Below are 21291 nucleotides of genomic sequence, written 5' to 3' on the forward strand. Positions count from 1 at the left end.
GTTCGAAGTTTGTTGAGAGTACGACTTGTGGGTAAGCCGAATATTCTCCGTAGCAGACTTTGCATTATTGCCTCGACGATATTATACCATTTGCATTAAGATATCATTACGCTTCCGATACTTGCGTGTGAGCTTCATGTTCAATATTGCTATTTGAAATTGGCGTGGGATGCTGAATACACAGCTTCTGGAGGCTCGGAGGATTGCACTTTTGCCTCGGCTCGGTATACTTTCCTCCGCTAAAAGTTTCCTTTTCATCCTGTACCTGTGTCTCTGCCAAGCCTTTGCCTTTTGAAACATCAGAGCTGTGTACCTCGATCGTCAACTCAACTAAGCGTATGATGGAGGATCTGCAAAGGAAACATCGCCAGGAACAAAAGGATCTTCAGTCAAGAACAACGCAAAAGAAAAAGTCGACTACCAAGAAGACTCGCAAAGGGGTCAACGATGAATGTACAGAGCTTGAGAGACAGCTCAAAGAGAAGCACGATGCTGAGGTAGCTGCTTTGAATTCTCGTGACCCACCGCAAACGGAGAACGGTGAAAGTGTCTCTGTCAACGGTGATGATGAGCCCGTCACTCTCGAGAAGCCGAAAGACATCAGCGAGTCAATGAATGCGATGTCCGTCTCCGTAACTCCAGCGACCAACGGCCATGCAAAAAAGCCGAATCGCCAAAAGGCCAGGCTAGCTCGTCGAGCTGCTGAACAGGAAGCTGTAGCTGATGAAGCCGAGAAGGAAGCTGCCGATCTACCAAACCTCCGGGAAAAGGAGAGGAAAGCCATGCGAGAGGCTTACATTTCGAGAAGTCTGAAAGAGCATGAGATCCGTTCAGATGGTCATTGTCTGTATGCCGCTGTGGCAGATCAGCTGCAGCATTCAGAAGTTGGCCTGAAACCAAGAATTCAAATTAACTTTACGAATGACGAGTCTGCAATTGCTGGCTACAAGATAACAAGGCGAGTGGCCGCTGCATATATCTCACAAAACCCCGAAGACTTCTCGCCTTTCCTTGAGGAACCTCTTGATCAGTACGTGACGACAATCAGAGACACCGGAGAATGGGGTGGGCATCTCGAGATTGTTGCACTGGCAAAGGCTTATGAAGTCGACATCAATGTGCTGCAAGGCGACGGAAAAGTCGAAAAGATCGAATGTGGAATCGACAATGGACCGAGGACGCTGTGGCTTGCGTACTACCACCACAGCTTTGGACTCGGGGAGCATTACAATTCTTTGCGCAAAGCACACTGATACGCGGCTTTTGAATGAACACACCATATCGGAAGAAATATCGGTGTATTTTGTGGACTTGGACTATATGTAGCTGGAAGTACGAGCTAATACCGCCATATGCTCACCCAATCCTGCCCTTTACCGATCTCGTGTGTGCGCCTTGGCCGCCAATGAGCCACTCTAGTCAGCGCAACAGGACTTTTAGGCCCAGATACTCCTTCTTTGACGTGCCCCTTATCATCATACGGAAGCTCCTTTCCTGGGTGGGCGAGATGCTCGGTGTACACTTGAGGTGGCAAAGCGAATGGAGGACCACCAATGAGAGGGTCCTTCGCGCTAGGGAACTCAATGCAGATCAAGTTACCTTTGAAGGCAAGTAGCTGTGCCATGCGGAGTGCCCAATCAGGACGGAAACTTGGTGGGAGAGCCGAGAGAAACTGTCAAATTTTCGTCAGTCGCTGGGCCTCACGATTGTCGCCTCAAACAGATTGTTCAACTGCCGAGGCCCTCAAGAAGAACTTTTTTACCGTATAGTCATAAATCAGATCGACTTTGCCGTCGCCTTCGATATTGATCATCCAATCGGTGCCGAAGAAGTCGCCATGCATGAATTTGACCGCTCCGGCTCCAGAACTGTCATCTCTTATAGGATACTTATGTCCGTTGGCTTTCTGCTCCTCATAGCATCTGTTGACGGCCGTTTCACTGACTTCAAGTCCAAAGGCATCATATCCGAAACCAGCCAGCAGCAAGACATCATATCCCTTTCCACATCCTGGCACCAGAGCTCTCTTCCTTCGCTTGTTCCCAAAACCATCCTCCACGAAGCATGTGCCTAGCAGATCTCGTTGATCGGTGAGGGTATCGACGAGAGCTGGATTAGGCACGCCGCGATCCCACGGCAAGAAATCACCTTTGTCCCACAGATCCGACCATTTGTTTTGATGCTTTGAGATATCACCAGCGAAGTGGGCCATCAAGCGTGCTCGATCTTCTTGCAATGCCATGACTGCTGGATTCCGTTATCATTCGGTCCACAGGACAGTGCAAATTGATGTGAATATATGCCACGGACGAGTGAGGATGCAAGGAAGGGTTCTCAGAAGAGGATGAAATGTAGCAGCGGTCCATCTACCCAACCCACCTCCAGATCCATCCAAGTGTTTCCGTGTGGTTTCTGATTTTGGATTTTGGAAAAGGGAAGTCACGAGACGGAGCCACCAGGGCTTAAGCACTACCTTATTCCCGAAATGAGACGGACAGTCTTAGCAACATACCCTTAGGTAGGTTGACCAGATGACGTCCTTCCCGTTAGCTCCTTGGCACACTAAGGTACCTTAGGTTACCCGCAGAAGGATCCTCGGATGCAAGAAGCCTCGCGAAACGACATCTCTCGTGGCCCATCCTTCAACTTTCTGGCCAGTGCAGCTAGCCTATTACCAAAAGGTCGAGCGACGGTACGATGCGCTTGGATGAGGGAGCGAGTATTCTACGTGTTCAACGCAGTGTTGCAGTAATTGTAAGGAAACCTGAGGTAAGGTACCTAAGGTAAGACGAGCCGGTGCACTACTTGTAGTCCACAAATGGGATGGATAGAAAGCTTAGCGATCTTAGCAGAAGACACAAGACCCGGACCCTTTGCGGATGACGTTCTTCCGTTAGCTCTTTCTGCGGCGATTGACAACGGCTCTCCGGCACCATAATGCTTTGACTTTCCTCACGCTAATTCAGCATCATTCAGCATTTATTGGACAATATGAAAGATTAGAAACATGTCAAAATGTGTTACCCCCCCCCACACTTTATAATTGCCGGTGTCGGCCCTCTTCGAACAGCTCTCAACCTTTCTTACAATCAATCTTGTGCTGTCCGTCATGTATCTTATATCATCCCTTTAATCCTACTTCCCCACATTCATTGCCTCATGACGAGACCTTGAGAAAAGCCCATACGGCTGGTAAGGATTATATGTTGCCTACATACCTTTTCAATTCTTGTACACAATCTTCCCAGGGATGACTTTCGGCCACTCTTTCTTTGTTGTAGACCACGAGCAAGATATACGACCTCAAACATGGACAACGACACTGGCAAGATCGCTGCCCAAGAGATAGACCGCGAGTCTCCCAAGGAACATGTTGGGCCTGACTTGGAGGAGAAGATCGAGAATGGATCTAGTCCGGACGGGTCATTGCATAAAACCGAGCATGGAGCAGAGGTCTCGGGTACCAAAGAGAAAGACGTGGAGATGGTAGAGACCGAGATCCAAGACCCAGAGCCGGTAAAAGTACCTAGATCGCAGCGGCGAGGCCTCTTCGGACGCTTTTCAATTCTGGCAGAAGTCGAGGAACCGAAGCACTACCCTCGAAGAACCAAATGGTACATAACCTTTGTTGTTGCACTGGCGGCCGTGGCAGCTCCAATGGGGAGCGCTATTATATTCCGTAGGATTCCCGACGAAAGCATAGCAATTCTGGCTAACGATCCCTAGCTTCACTTCTTCAAATTTCAGACGACCTACACACCTCTCCCACAATCACGAATCTCTCAGCCGCCTTGTATATGCTTTCCATGTCGATATTCCCACTTTGGTGGTCTTCATTCTCAGAGACCCTAGGGCGACGGACCATATACCTCACATCATTCACGCTGTTTTTACTATTCAACATCCTTTCGGCGGTGTCAAAGGACATTGCCATGCTGATCATCATGCGTGTACTGGGCGGCGGAGCAGCGGCCAGCGTGCAGGCAGTAGGGGCTGGTACGATAGCTGATGTTTGGGAAGTCAGAGAACGGGGAAGAGCAATGGGCATATTCTATCTTGGGCCATTGTGCGGACCTCTATTCGCGCCAATCATTGGTGGCGCTTTGGCTGAGAAGTTCGGTTGGAGGAGCACTCAATGGTTTCTTGCGATCTACGGAGGAGCGGTGCTGGTCTTCCTCTTCTTCGCCTTACCAGAAGTGAGTCTTCTGTACTCACTCTATCCTACATCTTCCTAATGGTACCTCTTCAGACGCTTAAAGCCACCAAATCGCCCTCTTCAGAGACCGAAAAAGACCTCGCCTCCGACGGCCCTAACCTAGCCCGCACCACATCCCGCCAAAGCGTCCAGCGCAAAACAGCAAAGCATATCAAGACGGCCAAACGCATCTTCCTCGACCCCCTGAAGATCATTCTCTACCTCCGCTTCCCTGCCGTCCTCATCACCGTCTACTACGCTAGCATCACCTTTGGGTCGCTGTATCTCCTCAACGTCTCGCTCCAAACCACCTTCTCCAAGCCGCCCTACAACTTCTCCACCACCCTCGTCGGCCTGACCTACATCCCCAACTCCATTGGCTACGTCCTCGCTTCCCTCTTTGGCGGGAAATGGACGGACAAGATCATGGCACGAGAAGCCAAGCGTGCTGGCCGCTACGATGAAAAGGGCAAATTGATGTACAGACCCGAAGATCGAATGCGCGAGAACGCCTGGATCGCTGCGTTCCTCTATCCGTCAGCACTCGTTTGGTACGGCTGGACCGCCGAAAAGGGGATCTTCTGGCTGGTCCCCCTGGTCGCGAATTTCTTCTTCGGCATCGGCTCCATGCTCATATTTGCCATGGCGACGACGATGCTCACCGAGTTCATGCCCAAAAAGGCGTCCAACGGCGTCGCGGTGAACAACTTTGTGCGGAACATCTTCTCATGCGTGGGAGCCATCGTCGCGCAGCCGTTGATCAGTGCCATCGGCAACGGGTGGCTGTTCACGGGGGTCGGTGTCATTGCTACGGCGAGTAGCGCCGTCATTTGGGCCATGAGGAGATTCGGGCCGAGATGGAGGCAGGTGATGGACAGGGAGCTGAATCAGGCCGGTTGAAGTGGACTAATACACGAGATTGCAGCAAAAGAATAAGGTTGGCAAGATGCATACATAGGACGAGGTCGATCAAGTGATGAATGATGATTGCATTAGCGAGGCGTTGCGGAGCTTGAGCGATATCTCAGGGGGGGGCATTTTTGCTGATCATGTGGTGCATCTTGAAGGGCAAGACGCGGTGCTTCCACCGGCGTATGCTCTAATGCTGTATACCTCCGAGGCCTGAATCTCCCTCGTTTGAACATACCCGAACATCTTATAGACACGGCTTTCACGTGATTGGGAACCTGGCTTTCACGCATGTAGCTTCAATAGTACGGATTTCTCATGCACTGGAACGTTCGCGGCACGTCGTGAGCCAGGGTCATTCGATGAGAATTTTGATTGAAAACTTTCTGTCTGAATCTACGTAGCTAGCCAAGGTCCGTGAGACCATCGTGAACCAAGATTTCAGGTCCCCTGTATTCGCGCCTCATCGCTGGCGAGGAAGAGGGCAGCGTGAGCGACATCCTCAATGCAACGCCCTTATCAACCTGTCAGCCTTCGACTTCATCGCTTCAATAAGACTGTGCGGATCGACGGATCGACTCACATCTCGACCCCGGGAGCATGTGCATCTCTCCTCCGATAGAACTCCTCATCGTCGCCCCCAGCATACCCGCCAGCCAGCATCTGCAAAAGCGGGTTATTGATCAAGCTCGGATACCACGGTGTTCAAGCGGGCCCTCTTCTTCGCGATTTACGGCAGTGGTATTCCTGGTGAATGGTACGAAAGATTGATACCGAGGCCATTCAGATGTTCAGCTTCAACCCACCGAGTTGACGAGCATCCCGAGCATTCCTTCTGTTTGCCAAGCTTGCTGTGACCTCTCCACTTCCGCGCGAACCACTTTATGTAGTCGTGCCATGAGTCGATCTATCTCAGGAGACTCCCCCATGTGTGATGAGTAGAGGTCGAGGATGAGCATGCCTACATCGACGCACAGGTTGACATATCGAGGGTTTGTGATGTGCTTGCATACCCATTTGAAGATGGGCTGGAGGGATACATCGTCTCGACCGGATAATGCGGTCCTTGTTGCAGAACGGTGACGGAGGGCGGTCAGGAGGGTTGTTGTTGCAGTGAGGTTTTGGCCTTGTAGCACTTCGTCTAGAGCTGCTGCGTATTTCCCTTTTCGTAGTTGAGCTTCCCACGGTTTGGGTTTGTAATTGCCCTTGGTTCGTCCCTCGATGATGATGTCTGCGCCTTCGCCAGTGAAGTCCTGACCTCTGAAGCGTTTCTCCAATCCCTTCGGCCTCTTCTTTGCTCTCTTCCTATCAAGTTCTTCAATATTGCCTTCGATCAATGCTTGCATCTCCTTTTGCCGTTCCCTTTCCTTGACCTTCTGCTGTCCAGACAGCCGTGTCTTGATTGAGAGATTTCCATTTTGCATACCCACTGCCAAATGACGATCTTCCCGCGCATTACCAGCGCTAATGACACATAATGAGAGTATAGGCGATGAGTATTTCGACCCGGCCACCACATTCCAAGCAGTAGTCTCGAACACCTTCAAGTGACCGTCCAATCCTCCACTCACAAGCCTTGTGTTGTTCGAGGCTAAGCATAAGGATGTGACGGTCTTCTGGTGGTTCTTCAATATTTGTAGAGGCCGTGCTGCAACCAAATCGAGCACTGATATCTGGTTGTCTGCAGCCGCAAGTATGGTGGTTCCAGATGGCATGGGCAACACGTCCTCAACAGGAGCTCCATGTTTGAACGTCATGATTGCGTTTGACGGAGCTCTAGGATCCCACAGCTTAACTGTCTGATCATAACTTCCAGAAACCAGAAGCCCAGACCCTTGTCCTGGCATGAACGCCCCACTTCTGATATAATCCTGGTGACCAACGAATGTCGTTGTGCTATCCTGACTCGGGAGATCCCACAATCGGATAGTGCGGTCGTCGCTCGCGCTCATCAAAGTTGTTGGCTCTGTAGGCGAAAACTTGGTGGTCCACACCGGCTGCTTGTGCTCTTTCCAAGTTTTGAGAATAGCCCTTGAATTGACATCGAAGACCTGTATTGTGCCGCCCTCATCTCCAGCAACCATGACACGGCCATCACGTCTGACCTCGGCGCCATGGGCAATGTCGTCGAAGCGAGATATAGTCTTCACAAGTTTGCGGCTCCGGACAGAGAAGATCTGTACACGAGTTCCGGTTGTGACTGCGAAGTGGTCTGACGCTTGAGCGAGGGCATTTGATGGAGGTAGGGGGCTGGAGATGTGAGTGATTGGGTTGTTTGAGGGCGAGGGCACGAGCTGCTGTGATTTGAAAGTGCGCCAGTATGTTTGCTCTGGGGTCAAAGGCGACGGTCCGGGAGGCAGCTTGACAGGCTGGAGGGGAAGTACTGGCGCTGACATATTTACTTTTGCCCCGTGTCAGGGGGTTCATAGAAGTAAAAATTCCATGAAGGCGAAACAGCAGAACCAATTCTTCCGAGTAGAAAGCCCAGTACTCACTGTCGAAATAAATTCTTTGGCGTACTCGGGCATACGAGTACGGTGGCCGAGTACGACAAGTCTACTCGTACTATGCGTGGTAGTACACTCGTACCATATGGCAGTTATCAACTTCTATCGATACGGAAACTCTTTCTATTTAAGGCCCATCCTCTCATCGGCCGCTTCAACATCACCAGTGCAGATTGCCAAGTGTATGGAAACAGCAGCGTCTACAGTGAGGAGCAGTACAGTTGACTGAAGACACATTCAGAGGTGCGCAGTCTCGTCTCCAATGACCTCAACCAAGCCAGAATTGCCAACTTTGCAGACGTTGAGCAAACAGACTCTTTTAAGCAACCGTCGGCTGGTAAGGCGGCCACATGTTTAACGGGAGAGGCCTTCTTGCGTAATAAAGCCCTGGGCCCGCTCAAATCATGCTTATAACAGTTTCCGTCGGTGTTGCTGAGATTGGCAAGCAACTAAGCAAGCTGTCCGGGAAGAGTTGCAGCCCCGTACGCTGTCCTCCTGTTTCTGAGTCGAATTCGGATATCTTCCTTATTAAATCGGTCGTTCAAGAACGCAACCGCCCCAGGCTGAAAAGCAAACAGCGGTATTCTTAACGGTGTTGATATCGTCGATGTCTGGGAATCTGAGCACTTCAACAGTCAACTGCCTATTTTCGACATGTTGCCTGCTGGCCCTGTCCTGCAGACGGAACACATGGAGTCTATCGTCAATTATTCAGGCTTGCGGCTATTATTGTGGAAGAGAAGTAAAGCATTCTAGCAAAGCCAAGGCAGATTTGAGCAAATGCAATGAAAGTTCGAAGGCGCTTGGTCAATAGACTATCTGACAAAGAAATCCCATTAGACCTGGTGCTCGTTTTGTCCATTAACTAGATTCTGAGACCCGACGACGCTTTCTCACAATCTGAAGTTGGATGATAAGGGTACTAATCGTCTTACACTCGGCAAAGAATTTCCCCATGAGTCAAAGTGTACCAACCATCGTCGTCGGTCTCCCATTCCCGCCAACCCTGGACAAAGCAATTGATGTCCTCTTGAGTGGCAAAGCCACCGTCAATCACATTCTTGGCAAGCGACGAGTTTAGTAGGCGATCGGCCCACATTTTACTCCAGTAGCCTCTTTCCTCTGGGCTGGAAAAACACCAGACACTTGCACTAGCAGTAATGCAAGAACGGTCAATGCCTGATTCGCGAGCCCATGCAATCATATGGCGTCCCGCGTTCGGTTCACCACCACGGGATCTGACCGTTTTGATATATACGTCCTTGAAGTCGGCGATCCCCTTGATCTCAGGGTAGTGGGTAGCAGAATCAAAATCTGATTCGCGGCAAGCCACGAGGCCACCTGGCTTTGTAATTCGACGCCATTCGCGCAGTGCATTGGCAGGGCCAGCGATGTGGTTTAGAACTTGATGACAATGGACAACATCAAAAGTGTGATCTGGAAAGTCCAAAGCATGTGCATCTCCAACTTGAAACCTGACATTCTTGATACCGCGCTCAGCAGCCATTGAGCGAGCCTTGCCGACTACGTCTTGTCCCATATCGATGCCGACAACTTGACCATTAGGTACCAATGCAGCAAGGTCAGTCGTGATGGATCCTGGACCACAACCTATGTCACAGATTTGCATATTTGGGAGAATGGAATTCAGGAGGTATGCAGCTGAATTGGCAGCCGTACGTAAATTGTGAGACTTCAAGACCGACTCCGAGTGGTCGGAAACGTATACATTCGACGCCTGTGCCATGTCGAGTATGCACGGTTCTAGCATGCTCTGGTCAACATTCACAGAATGACAGCTTGCCTGTACGCCGCGACGCCGCCAAGAGATCTAGCTTAAGCTTAGTCAGCGGACAGAGTCTCGCCAAGTGCTAAGCTACAGATCTCAAGTCTAAAAAACAGAGAGTAGCGTTCCGAATGCTCAAGGCGCCAGGCTCGTCCCTTCTTATTCCTTTGTGTACTCACACATTCGCTGTCCCTATACACTGCCTCTAGCGATCTGCCCAGAAAGCCGACCCAAAGTGTGGACAGGCTTGGAAATCTCGAAAGAAAAAAAGCCCCTCGAACAGCCTGAGGTACCTCTCAACCCACAACCTGCAGCTTCGGAGACAGACGAGATCACTTGGCACTGGGCGAGCCCGATCATGGCAACCCCACAGCCGGGCTACCCTCCCAATGGTCAACCAGGCCACGAGCAATACCAGCAAGAGCAATATGACTCCAACCAGCAAGAGGCCCCAGAGAATGTGCCTCACGCACAAGGCGGCCTACCAGCATCCACTGCTGGAGGTCGAAGAAAACGCAACTATGCTGGGCAAGCGTATGACTTTGGGGGAGGTGCAAACTCGGCGCTAGGCGGGCAGCAACAAGGTGGGGGAGCGTATCCCGGACCACCTAGCATGCAACCACAACCGCAGCCAGGATATCCAGGACCAGTCTATGGATCGAATCCGGCCTCGCCTGGCATGGGAGGAGCCCCTGGCTACGGACAGCCGTCTCCTGCTGTTGGTGGCTACCAGCCTCCCGACCCAGCTTACCCTACACATGGAGTACCCCCTGCGCAACCTGGTATGGCAGGGGTCACTCAGGGTATGAGCAATCTTGCTATGGGCGGCCAAGGGCAAAATGTACCTGTGCCGATGCAGGGACAGGTGCAAGGACGTCCTGCGATGAATCAGCTCATACCAACTGATCTCCTGAACCAACATTTGGATGTCTCTGAACTTAGCCGCCCTCCACCACAGATAAATCTGCCACCCAATGTGAGTACACGATAATCTCAAATTAAGCCATTCACCGCTGACATTAGTAGTCCAGCGTCACTCCTTCTCCAGATGCTAATTGCTCCCCGAAATACGTTCGCTCTACACTCAACGCTGTCCCAACAACGCACTCATTGCTCAAGAAGTCTAAACTACCCTTCGCACTGGTCATACAACCTTATAGCTCATTGCACGATCATGAAGACCCAGTTCCGGTTGTCCCTGACCAGGTTATCGCTCGATGTAGACGTTGCCGATCATACATCAACCCGTTCGCGACCTTTCTAGACCAAGGCCATCGATGGCGGTGTAATATGTGCAATCTCACAAATGAGGTTCCACAAGCCTTTGATTGGGATGCAGCCGCGCAAAAGCAGTTAGACAGATGGTCAAGGCCCGAACTCAACCACTCTGTTGTGGAATTTGTAGCACCTCAAGAATACATGGTCCGCCCACCTCAGCCATTAGTCTACCTGTTCCTTTTCGATGTCAGCTATAATTCCGTAACCAACGGTCTGCTAGCCACAGGAGCTCGCTGCATTCTTGAGAGCTTGGACCGCATCCCCAATGCTGATCGACGAACGAGGCTTGGATTCATGGCCGTAGACTCGAGCCTGCACTACTTCTCCATCCCTCGCGATGACAGCGAGAATGGTGAGCCAAGCATGATGGTCGTCAGCGATCTTGATGAGCCCTTCTTGCCAACACCTGTCGATCTACTGGTCACACTAACTGAGTGTCGAGAGAACATCGAAAACTTCTTGGGAAAGCTCCAAGAGATGTTCCAAAATACTCAGAACACTGGCTCCTGCATGGGATCCGCACTGCGAGCTGGTCATAAGCTCATATCTCCCGTGGGCGGAAAGCTTACCGTTCTAACTGCAAGCCTTCCGAACCTTGGGCAAGGGAAACTTGAGATGAGAGAAGACAAGAAAATTCTTGGAACCAGCAAGGAGAGTAGTCTTTTACAGACTGCAAACAGTTTCTACAAGAGCTTTGCGGTTGAATGCTCGAAGAATCAAGTATCTATCGATATGTTCCTTTTCTCATCTCAGTACCAAGACGTTGCGTCTTTGAGCAACCTACCAAGATACACGGGAGGTCAAACATACTTTTACCCAGGATGGAATGCGGCAAGAAGCGAAGATGCAATCAAATTTGCGCGGGAGTTCTCTGACTACTTGTCAGCCGAGATTGGCCTCGAAGCTGTGCTCCGTGTTAGAGCTACTACTGGCTTGCGGATGAGTACCTTCTACGGCAATTTCTTTAATCGCAGTTCGGATCTCTGTGCATTCCCTGCATTCCCTCGAGACCAGGGCTACGTAGTTGAAGTTGCTATCGACGAGTCATTGACAAAGGGCGTTGTCTGCTTACAAAGTGCTGTACTGCACACGACATGCAATGGTGAAAGAAGAATCAGAGTTATGACCCTTGCCCTGCCCACCACTCAGTCACTTGCGGATGTTTACGCCTCTGCAGACCAAGCAGCGATTGCTACAGTCTTCAGTCACAAAGCCGTTGAGCGTGCTCTGGGCAGCGGACTAGAACCTGCACGAGATGCGCTACGAGCTAAGCTTATTGAGCTTCTACAGACATACCGGAAAGAATTAGCTGGTGGCAATATGGGAGGTGGTGGCCTGCAATTCCCCACGAATTTGAGATGCTTGCCCGTTCTTTTCCTGGGATTAATCAAAAATGTGCGTTCAAGCCCACATGACCCTGAGAGAGGGAGTCAAATGCTCATTGTGTACAGATTGGCCTTCGACAATCTGCGCAAATACCAAGCGATATGCGCTCCGCTGCCTTGTGTCAGCTTTCGACCTTGCCGTTACCACTCCTTATTCAGTTTATATACCCTAGAATGTATTCATTGCACGACATGCCCGACAGTGCTGGCCTGCCCGACGAAGAAAATGGTGACATCGTTCTACCGCCCGCGATCAACCTCTCTTCCCAGAGTCTCGTTCCATATGGGCTTTACCTAATTGATGATGGTCAAACGCAATTTCTTTGGGTGGGCCGCGAAGCTGTCCCTCAGCTGGTGGCAGATGTCTTCGAAGTGCTAGATCGGACACAACTGAAAGTAGGCAAGACGACATTGCCGGTGCTCGACAACGACTTCAATGAGCGGGTCAGAGCCATCGTCGAGAAGAGTCGGGACCACAGGAGCAAGGGGGTTGGGAGCATCGTCGTACCGAGTCTGTATGTGGTACGAGAAGATGGCGAGCCGGGAATGAGACTGTGGGCCCAATCCATGCTCGTGGAGGACAGGGCGGACCAAGGCGTCAGTCTGGCCCAATGGTTGGGCACTATGAGGGAAAAGGTTAGTACCCACGATCTCAAACTTCCCGCGACACTCACTGACGATAGATCTCTCAATGATAGATGAATGAACCAGAAGGATTTTTGAGTTCATTCCAATGAAAGCTGGCCTGACATGATTTAAGCAGCGCTTGTTGCTCCCTCAATCTTGGGCATTAGTGCCAATCCTATGGTTTCTCAGCCATATGGGACTGCCGGCTCGTCTAAGACGTCAACTTGATGCACATTGTCTACATATCGAACATGCATGCTAAATCTAATAAAGGCGAGTTCGACCTCGTGGCAATACAAGGTTCGCCTTGTTTCGCAAGCTCGGTACCAGAAAACAAGCAACGGTCCAGCGTGCGAGATCTGTCCCTTGGCAGGTTTCAGGATCAACCAAATTATCTATTATTATGTAAGCCGTAGGATGATCTCTCTCTTGAACAGCTTAGCCAATAGCATGTCCCCCAATTTTAGAAAGATTCTAGAAATAGAATAAAGTAACGCAAGGTAAGTTTAAGCCAGTGGTGCCTGGTGGTGCCAATACTGTCCGGCAATGCGGCGCTCGGCGCTTAACCCCGTGCAGCTGTTTTTGGACATTCCCCACCACTAGCGCCATGCGTAGACGCTGCCCTTTTGTGTACCTGACTCAGTCAGCAGCACCACCACTGCAACAACTCTGAAACAACGAGGCACTGTTATAGAGTCAGAGTCTTACTGCAGTAGCTCTGCGCGTCTGTGGCTGCTCCAAGCACCTCAACGGTTTCAGGTCCGGAGACACAGGCCGAATCTGATTGGAGGGGTTCACGCTGAAGGCAGCACAAAGAAAGGTACCAGAATCCTTCCTTTCAGCCTCACTTCTCGTCACGACGCATCAGTGCATACCACGATAGCGAAGGAAACAAACTCTAAAAGTACCGACAGACGCAGTGCATATAGCCTCGGATCCTTTGCCGTTCCCCAAACTTCAGCCCCAGAGGCTCAGCCTTCCCAGCTACCGCAGACAACCACGACTTCCGATACCCTTTTAGCAAGCCGAAGCATTGATCTACCGTCAAAGACAGCGACTCACATTTCATTGTCAAGAATTGAAACACCGCCCACCTTCCATGCAGCTTCGTCAGAGAGCCTAATATAGAAAGACCCCGCACCGAAGACGACCGAGCACCTGCCCAAAAGCACAAGCGAGCAACTCCAGTCTACCAGAACACTCAGAGCTTACAGTGGCCGTGTTTAGAAGAAGATCATCGGTTATAAGCTTCATATTCGCTACGCTAGGTGAGCTGCACAGCAAATGATCCCGCGTGACTCGCTTTCTTCGACCGCGACTGCTGCCGATCTAGTTCATTGCTCCTGCCCGCTTGTTGGAGAAATGGCGCCGACATCTGTTGCAAGATATGTTTGGTCTCCCGTACTCTACATAACATTTGCGCATCCTGAAACTTTGGCCCTGAATCTCTTAATGCTTCAAAGCAACGCTTCATAGCTGTTTATGACTCTACATCTTACAGGTTGCTAAGAAAACACAGAACCTTCTCACTTTACCAAGATCTTTTGAAAGGTGATTTGACTGACTCTTCTACTCGTACAGCGGCCATTCGTACCTCTCAACGGCGCCTTCTAGAATTACATCTTCACCCAACACTCATCCTCGTCGCAATCATCTTTTGTGAAGCCTGACTTCGCAACGCACAATGTCACGTCAGCAACCAGCGCCACCAGGCGGGTCTAGAAAGATCTCCTTCAATGTCTCTGATCAATATGACATTCAAGATGTCGTGGGAGAGGGTGCCTACGGCGTTGTGTGGTAAGCCACCGTACGGCGAGAACGCTCTGGGACAGCATGTACTGAGACTCAGAAGTTCTGCGCTCCACAAACCTTCAGGCCAGAAGGTAGCAATCAAGAAGATCACTCCTTTCGACCACTCCATGTTTTGCCTCCGTACATTACGAGAGATGAAGCTGCTACGCTATTTCAACCACGAAAACATCATCTCTATCCTTGATATTCAGAAGCCAAGGAACTACGATACATTTTCAGAAGTCTACCTAATTCAGGTAAGCATGACTGCCCACGAAGGGTCAGCACTGTGCTAATGTCCTCCAAGGAACTTATGGAGACAGATATGCACCGTGTCATTCGCACTCAAGACTTGTCCGATGATCATTGCCAGTACTTTATCTATCAGACGCTACGTGCTTTGAAGGCCATGCATTCAGCGAACGTCCTCCACCGCGATCTCAAGCCTTCCAATCTTTTGCTCAATGCCAACTGCGATTTGAAGGTCTGTGACTTTGGACTTGCCAGATCTGCAGCATCTACCGAAGACAACTCAGGATTCATGACTGAATACGTCGCAACGAGATGGTACCGCGCGCCCGAGATCATGCTTACGTTCAAAGAATACACGAAAGCCATTGATGTATGGAGTGTGGGATGCATTTTGGCGGAGATGTTGAATGGCAAGCCTCTGTTCCCCGGAAAGGATTGTAAGTATCTACCGCGTGCCTTTCCTTCAGCACTACTGATAAGTGCCAGACCACCACCAGTTGACACTCATTCTCGACGTTCTCGGCACCCCAACCATGGAGGACTACTATGGGATCAAGTCTCGGCGTGCGCGGGAATACATCCGCTCTCTGCCATTCAAGAAGAAGATCCCAATGAAAGCGATGTTCCCCAAGACCTCCGATCTTGCCTTGGATCTGTTAGAGAAGCTTCTCGCATTCAATCCTGTGAAGAGAATCACCGTCGAAGAGGCGTTGCGGCACCCTTACTTGGAGCCATATCACGATCCAGAAGATGAGCCAACCGCAGAAGCCATCCCCGAGGAGTTCTTCGACTTCGACAAGAACAAAGATACGCTAACCAAGGAGGAATTGAAACGTAGGCTGTCTATCATCCGTGCACTGCCTCGTTGCTGACTGTAATGCAGAGTTGATCTTTGCAGAAATCATGAGATAGGATCCTTTAATGATGATGCGATTTGGACGACGTGATTTGGACAGTTGAAGACAAAATCATGTCTAGGTGTCATATCTCGGCTGGTGACGATAGATGTTGCTCTCCCGATCTCATTCGGTGCTAAAGAATCGGCCTAGGCGATGTGTCTTTTAGCATCCGCGTGCATATGTGGACTTTCCTTACCCTTTTGAATCTCGGCTTGAGTGGCTGTGTGTGCTTGTATACGTGGGGTTTGTATACGTGGGTATGTCAAAAGAAGGATAGCGAATTAACTTCAGCATTCGATTATTCATTTTTCATCGATTGGATCTAGATGCAGCGGAGAGATGCTCATGGCGCCCTCTCCTTCATGAAGCTTTCAATCCCCTCCTTCACACCTTGCGGACTCGGCTTTTGAGCAATCACATCAGGTTCAAACCCAAACTCCTGGACCAGATAGTTCCTCGTCGTCGGTCCGATACAGGCCACGAACGTCCTCCTGCCCGGGTCCCCTATACAGGCCTTGACCCTCTCACTCGCCTTGTCAAGCCATCCGAGACCTCTCAACATGCCTTCCCCGGCCGTGGGCGAGAACACCACGACCCACCTGACCGTCTCGGGTTCCGTTCGGGTTAGCGTTTGCGTGAAATGGAACTCGAATTCTTCCAGTTCGCCGGTTTTATAAACCTCCATCTCGTCAACCTGTATCCTTTCCCCTTCTGGCAGTTTCGGATCCATAAGCATGCGCGGTATGATATCCCTCCTCTTCTCCCCCACCAGGAACAGTGCCGGTTTCATGCTTTGCCCTTCCCTCTCTCGCAAACTATACGCCCCTTTCCCCTCCCCTTCCCCCAACATAATTCTAGCAAGCACCTCCCCGCTCCCCGCCTCCTCACCCCCATGAATCCCACACCCAGCACACCTCTCATCCCGCACCGCCCTCAACGCCCTCCCCGTCGCCGGCCCCACCACATACAATCGTACTCCACCGCCACCCAGCCCGTCCGCCACCTCCTCCCTAATCTTCACCACCTGCGGCGCATTCAGCGCGGAAGCGAACGCAGCGACGGAGCGCTGGGATGTGAATATCAAAGCACCGTAGGGGAACGGGTTGGGATCTGGTAGGTGGTCGGGGGAGGGGTTGGGAGTGAAGTGCGTGAGGAGGAGTTTGATGAGGGGGTCGGGGAGGAGGGTGTGGGATAGGACGGGGACGAAGGTTGGGTGGAAGGGCGGGGTTAGGTGGAGGGTGTAGGCGTCGGAGGCGGGGGGTGGGGGAGGGGGATTTGAGGAGGAGGATCGGTATTGGTGGATTGGGAGAGTTGGCAGTCGTGGACATTGTTGTGTCTGGCGCGCAAATAGTTGGGAATTATCTAGCTATATGGAAAGGGCCAGGCCGATTGAAGCTTCGAGGTCATGGCATTCTCTTTTTCTTTGCGGAGACAAGGCGCCGAGATTTAGCCGTTGAATACTCGTTACTGTTTCCTACGCGCTCTCTCTCTCTCTCTCTCTCTCTCTCTCTCTCCTTTGTGCGCCTATCCTCGCCATGGACAAATTCTTCAACGGTATACAGAAGACGAATCAGAAGCCCACAGCGGACCCCGAAGACCCCACAGCGCCGGAAAAGAAAGCCATCCCCAAGGGCGTAGTGCTGGGTAAAGATGGCAAACCGTGAGTCCAGCCGCTCCCCGCAAACAGCGACCGCATCAACCAGATGATCCCGACCGAGCTAACCACCACCCCAGCTGCCGCTCCTGCACCTCCTTCTCCTCCTGGGCCGCCATGACCAGAAAAGACACCCCCGCCCCCGCCCCGCCCCCGCCACCGACCCCCCCCCCCCCCCCCCCCCGCCCCCCGACTGCCCCCCAGACGTCGACGCCCTCGGCCGCTCCACCTGGACCTTCCTGCACGCGCTCTCGGCCGCCTACCCGCCCGCCGCCACGGCGGCCCAGCAGGCGGAGATGCGGCAGTTCCTGTCCCTCTTCGCGCGCCTGTACCCGTGCTGGCCGTGCGCCGAGGACTTCCGGGCCTGGATGGCGCGGGGGGGGCAACGCGCCGCGGGTGGAGGGGCGGGAGGGGCTGGGGCGCTGGATGTGCGAGGCGCACAACGAGGTCAATCGGAAGTTGGGGAAGGGGGAGTTTGAGTGCGCGAGGTGGGAGGAGAGGTGGAGGACGGGGGGGGGATGGGAGGTGTGGTTGAATGAGGAAGGGGGGGGGGGGTGGGCTTTCTGTTTGGATGCGTACTACTAGAGTGGGTTGCTGGAGGGGTTTGGCTGTTTGGCATTTGCGTGGGATAGAGCATCGAGCGTGGGCGTTTTTATGTACGATTTGTATTAGGTACTGGGCTATCTATCCACTCCTCCACTCTTCTGTACAAAATTTGGTTCAAGCAGGAGCTTTTCTGTACCATACACGCAGCTTAGACCTTCATTTCTTCACCTTCCCATACATGAGGTCCGTTCGCAAAGTTAGCTTGGTGCCGCCTGTAACATCTGCGCCTGAGTGCAGCAGGTCTCGGTGTTGGAAGATGAGCACCCTGCCTACCTTTGGGTCTACATCTAACGAGCGTTGCATGTTATATGAGTGGAACGTCGTCGCTCCGCCTTGGAGCTTGTTGGTGGGGGTTGACTCATTGAGATAGAGATGGAGGGTGTAGAACGAGATCTCCTTGCCGTCCGGAGTCACATAGCAGCCGTCGTTGTGTGCTGAAGGAGTTAGTGCATATATGGTTGACGAGGATAGATAAGACTTACGCTTGAAGTACTGGCCCGCGCCATACTTCAGGAATCTCATGCGCTCATTGAGTCGGGTCATCTTCCACGTCTCGCCCCGCATGGCAGGTCCATTCCCTGTCACTCTAGCCATGCCCTTCAGAGACTCAATCTCCGGAACCAAACCCTTGACCCTCGACCAGATCCTCTCGACCACCTCTGTGTCATCCCAGATTATACGGCCGCAGTCTCGGGTATCTGTCATCAATGCTTGCGCGCCTCCTCCGATGTTGATCATGGCTTGTTCCCAGGTGCCATTACTCTGGGCTTCAGCAGCCCGAACGAGGGTATCGCATTCGTCTTTTGTGAAGACGTTGTCAAGGACTGTAGCATAGCGGCCTTCATATTCTGGTAATTCGGTATACCTGAAGTCCACGTCGCTCTTTTGGACCTGTGGACCTGGGCCTGACAGGAAGTCTTGGGGAATAGTGAAGGTAGTCATGGTACCGTAGATGTATACCAAGCAAAGGACCAGTGCTTTAAGCGAACAAATAGAATGGGAGAAGTGTGGAGAAAGAGTGTTGAATGGATATAAAAGTAAGGCTGTGCAAAAAGATGACTCACGTGATCATCGCTGCCTGGCAGGGCAAGGCTGCCAGATCGATGAACAACAAATGACTCAGACTTTTTGCAATTAAGGAGGGACCCCAATGTTCTTGACACGGTGTGTACCCTCTGTCACCTCAGCTTCGGGCTGAAGAGACCTTTCTCGCACGTATTGGACCCTTGACGTCGCCTAAGTCAATACCCTGAGGCACCAACGATCCTTTCTGGAGTATTTCTACTTCTCCCTTCTCTCGCATATTCCAGAGTATGTCGCGAACGGCGGGCATGAGACTTCGCCAGTCGGAAGCACCGCAGGCTCTGAGCTCTGCGGCCGTCAAGGCTCTTGGGACTTCCGATGGACAAATGGTCTTTGGGTAATCTCGAGAGGACAGCAAGCGATCGAGGTGGGGCCTGAGGACGTCTCTATGGTGGAATTCTGCCTCGGCCATTGATACTAGGTCTTTCTAGTATCATACGCCGTCGCGAGGGTCTTGGGTGATTGGCATCGATGCTGTGGCTATCATGTGCCCTTGATTGATCCTGCTCGTCTCTGAATTTGATGCCTACTAATTGTCACCGGAACGGCATGCAAAGGATTTTGCAATCAGCCAGCGAGAAAGTGAGGAGTAATTATGCTGTGGGAGATTGAAAATGTCCAGGGAGATAAAGAGTGTAGTCCAAAGATCGAGGGCATGCATGTTGGATAGGGCCCATGGGCTCCAAGAAGTTCCAAGTTTACGGTGTTAGGCGCTAAATGCGGGCTTCCGGGTGGCAGCAGCGCTGCAAGGTTTTACGGCTGGGCCCGAAGTCACTCTCTTCCCAGTTCCCCTTTGCTCGCCCTGAATTTAGACAGCCTTGAAAGTTTGAATCAGCCTCACTTTTCACACTTTTATCTACAATCTATTTCTCTCTCGCTTTCATATTTGCGTAATCTCTGTCGTCCGTGCAGCTGTCGAAACGTGAGGCTTACGATCATGTATTCTCCTGCTTTTCCACCATGCAGACTTGTGCCTCTAGTGCATACTCGAATCACGGGCGTTGGGCAGCAAAGCCGGCCACCAACCTGCAGCGAACCCCACGGGGGAAGCGGTTCCATATGCTGAAGAGCCATAGAGGAAGCATACCGACATGCAGAACTTGAGCAGACGCTAATTGGATCTATCGAGAGATTACTAGCTCGCCGCCTGTGTGCCGGCCGTTTACCTACTGTTATGTTGAGGAATTACTTGTCGACGTGGCTCCAATTGGTCGCCCAACTTGCATCACCTGGACATGATGCAAGACTTTGCGTGATCACTTTCTCTCTTTTTCAAATCTTGGTGCATGGCATTCTTTTCTGTCTCGTTCATTCTTTATACAAGACTCTGAAGGATTCAAGACGTTTATGCCCTCCGCTTCTTTTGGTAGTCCGGCTCGTCGTCTTGCTTTGCACGTCAACTTGACATAGATTCAATTTGCTCAGTCATGATCCTTCTCCCGTCTTACCCTAGATCCGGTGCTTATTCGTTCATGGCCCACCCTTCCGTAAAGCACCCAATTGGATGGTAGGACCATCTTTTACAAGACAGAGAAGAATATATGAGCAATCGAACACATCCTCCTCCTCCTGATTTCAACTACGCCGGCGTAGAAAAGGCAGTCCAACATGCCTCTTTACGCCAATCCTCCTCCATATGTCTGGCATAAAATTGAGACTCTTCACTTGAGCTACTCAGCGATGCCGACATTCGTTCCACCTACACCACCAGTACTTGTACCACCGTCAAATCCGTTCGGTTCTCCACCGGAACCAGAGCCGGAGCCAAAAGCTCCCGCTGATGAAAAGCAAGGCGTTCCGGCCGACGCCGAAGCGCATGCCTCAGAAGAGGCTCCTCCAGCTGAGCCTGGTATGTACCTTGACAGCTTGTAGATGCACCATGGCTGATGCTCATGTGGTAGAGGCGGATGCAGGCGAAGCCGCACCTCATCAATCCGACGCTCCAGCCGAGGGAGCTCCTGAAGGTGACGAGGGAGCAGTCGATAGCACTGAGCCCAAAGCAGACGAAGTAGCGGCCGACCCTGCTCCGACCGAAGAGACAGCAACACCTCCTGAGAACCCAGAAGGTTCTGCCGCCGCTGCTGAAGAAGCTGCTCCAGAAGAATCCAAGGAGGCTCCAGCAGCCGAGCCGGAAGCTTCAGCTCCAGCTCCAGTTCCAGCTCCAGAAGAGTCTCCTCCCGAAGCTGCTGGAGATACCTCGGCATCTGATCCACCACCAGAGGTGCCAGCTGAGGAAACAATTTCTGAAGAGCCGCCACCTCCTGCGCCGGAAGTACCTGTAGAAGATAAGCCAGAAGATAAGCCAAAAGAAAAAAAACC

General features: G+C 51.7%; 11 protein-coding genes across 11 annotated transcripts; 5 read left to right on the forward strand and 6 right to left on the reverse strand.

Annotated features, from left to right (window-relative positions):
- Positions 1-338: 338 nt before the first annotated feature.
- On the forward strand, positions 339-1253 carry HO173_007705 (uncharacterized protein; the record flags this gene model as incomplete). The annotated part of the gene is made up of 1 exon (XM_037309605.1): positions 339-1253. The coding sequence occupies one exon, from the start codon at positions 339-341 to the stop codon at positions 1251-1253; it is 915 nt and encodes a 304-aa protein (XP_037163684.1).
- An 86-nt stretch (positions 1254-1339) lies between these two features.
- Positions 1340-2242, reverse strand: HO173_007706 (uncharacterized protein; the record flags this gene model as incomplete). Its single annotated transcript, XM_037309606.1, has 2 exons — positions 1340-1672; positions 1763-2242. The coding sequence occupies 2 exons, from the start codon at positions 2240-2242 to the stop codon at positions 1340-1342; spliced, it is 813 nt and encodes a 270-aa protein (XP_037163685.1).
- Positions 2243-3309: 1067 nt separating this feature from the next.
- HO173_007707 (uncharacterized protein) lies at positions 3310-5095 on the forward strand (the record flags this gene model as incomplete). The annotated part of the gene is made up of 3 exons (XM_037309607.1): positions 3310-3679; positions 3727-4196; positions 4250-5095. 3 exons carry the CDS (start codon positions 3310-3312, stop codon positions 5093-5095), a joined length of 1686 nt encoding a protein of 561 aa, XP_037163686.1.
- Positions 5096-5901: 806 nt separating this feature from the next.
- On the reverse strand, positions 5902-7500 carry HO173_007708 (uncharacterized protein; the record flags this gene model as incomplete). Its single annotated transcript, XM_037309608.1, has 1 exon — positions 5902-7500. The coding sequence occupies one exon, from the start codon at positions 7498-7500 to the stop codon at positions 5902-5904; it is 1599 nt and encodes a 532-aa protein (XP_037163687.1).
- Positions 7501-8542: 1042 nt separating this feature from the next.
- Positions 8543-9382, reverse strand: HO173_007709 (uncharacterized protein; the record flags this gene model as incomplete). Its single annotated transcript, XM_037309609.1, has 1 exon — positions 8543-9382. The coding sequence occupies one exon, from the start codon at positions 9380-9382 to the stop codon at positions 8543-8545; it is 840 nt and encodes a 279-aa protein (XP_037163688.1).
- A 373-nt stretch (positions 9383-9755) lies between these two features.
- On the forward strand, positions 9756-12797 carry HO173_007710 (uncharacterized protein; the record flags this gene model as incomplete). The annotated part of the gene is made up of 4 exons (XM_037309610.1): positions 9756-10373; positions 10424-12070; positions 12127-12696; positions 12759-12797. 4 exons carry the CDS (start codon positions 9756-9758, stop codon positions 12795-12797), a joined length of 2874 nt encoding a protein of 957 aa, XP_037163689.1.
- Positions 12798-14371: 1574 nt separating this feature from the next.
- HO173_007711 (uncharacterized protein) lies at positions 14372-15642 on the forward strand (the record flags this gene model as incomplete). The annotated part of the gene is made up of 5 exons (XM_037309611.1): positions 14372-14484; positions 14540-14735; positions 14786-15167; positions 15217-15564; positions 15614-15642. 5 exons carry the CDS (start codon positions 14372-14374, stop codon positions 15640-15642), a joined length of 1068 nt encoding a protein of 355 aa, XP_037163690.1.
- A 330-nt stretch (positions 15643-15972) lies between these two features.
- On the reverse strand, positions 15973-16957 carry HO173_007712 (uncharacterized protein; the record flags this gene model as incomplete). Its single annotated transcript, XM_037309612.1, has 2 exons — positions 15973-16739; positions 16828-16957. 2 exons carry the CDS (start codon positions 16955-16957, stop codon positions 15973-15975), a joined length of 897 nt encoding a protein of 298 aa, XP_037163691.1.
- A 1088-nt stretch (positions 16958-18045) lies between these two features.
- Positions 18046-18831, reverse strand: HO173_007713 (uncharacterized protein; the record flags this gene model as incomplete). Its single annotated transcript, XM_037309613.1, has 2 exons — positions 18046-18323; positions 18372-18831. The coding sequence occupies 2 exons, from the start codon at positions 18829-18831 to the stop codon at positions 18046-18048; spliced, it is 738 nt and encodes a 245-aa protein (XP_037163692.1).
- Positions 18832-19072: 241 nt separating this feature from the next.
- HO173_007714 (uncharacterized protein) lies at positions 19073-19384 on the reverse strand (the record flags this gene model as incomplete). The annotated part of the gene is made up of 1 exon (XM_037309614.1): positions 19073-19384. One exon carries the CDS (start codon positions 19382-19384, stop codon positions 19073-19075), a length of 312 nt encoding a protein of 103 aa, XP_037163693.1.
- Positions 19385-20580: 1196 nt separating this feature from the next.
- Positions 20581-20844, forward strand: HO173_007715 (uncharacterized protein; the record flags this gene model as incomplete). The annotated part of the gene is made up of 1 exon (XM_037309615.1): positions 20581-20844. One exon carries the CDS (start codon positions 20581-20583, stop codon positions 20842-20844), a length of 264 nt encoding a protein of 87 aa, XP_037163694.1.
- Between the last annotated feature and the right edge of the window lie 447 nt (positions 20845-21291).

The sequence above is a fragment of the Letharia columbiana genome, assembly GCF_014066305.1.
Source record: "Letharia columbiana isolate WasteWater2 chromosome Unknown Sc0000025_s0, whole genome shotgun sequence".
Lineage (NCBI taxonomy): Eukaryota > Fungi > Ascomycota > Lecanoromycetes > Lecanorales > Parmeliaceae > Letharia > Letharia columbiana.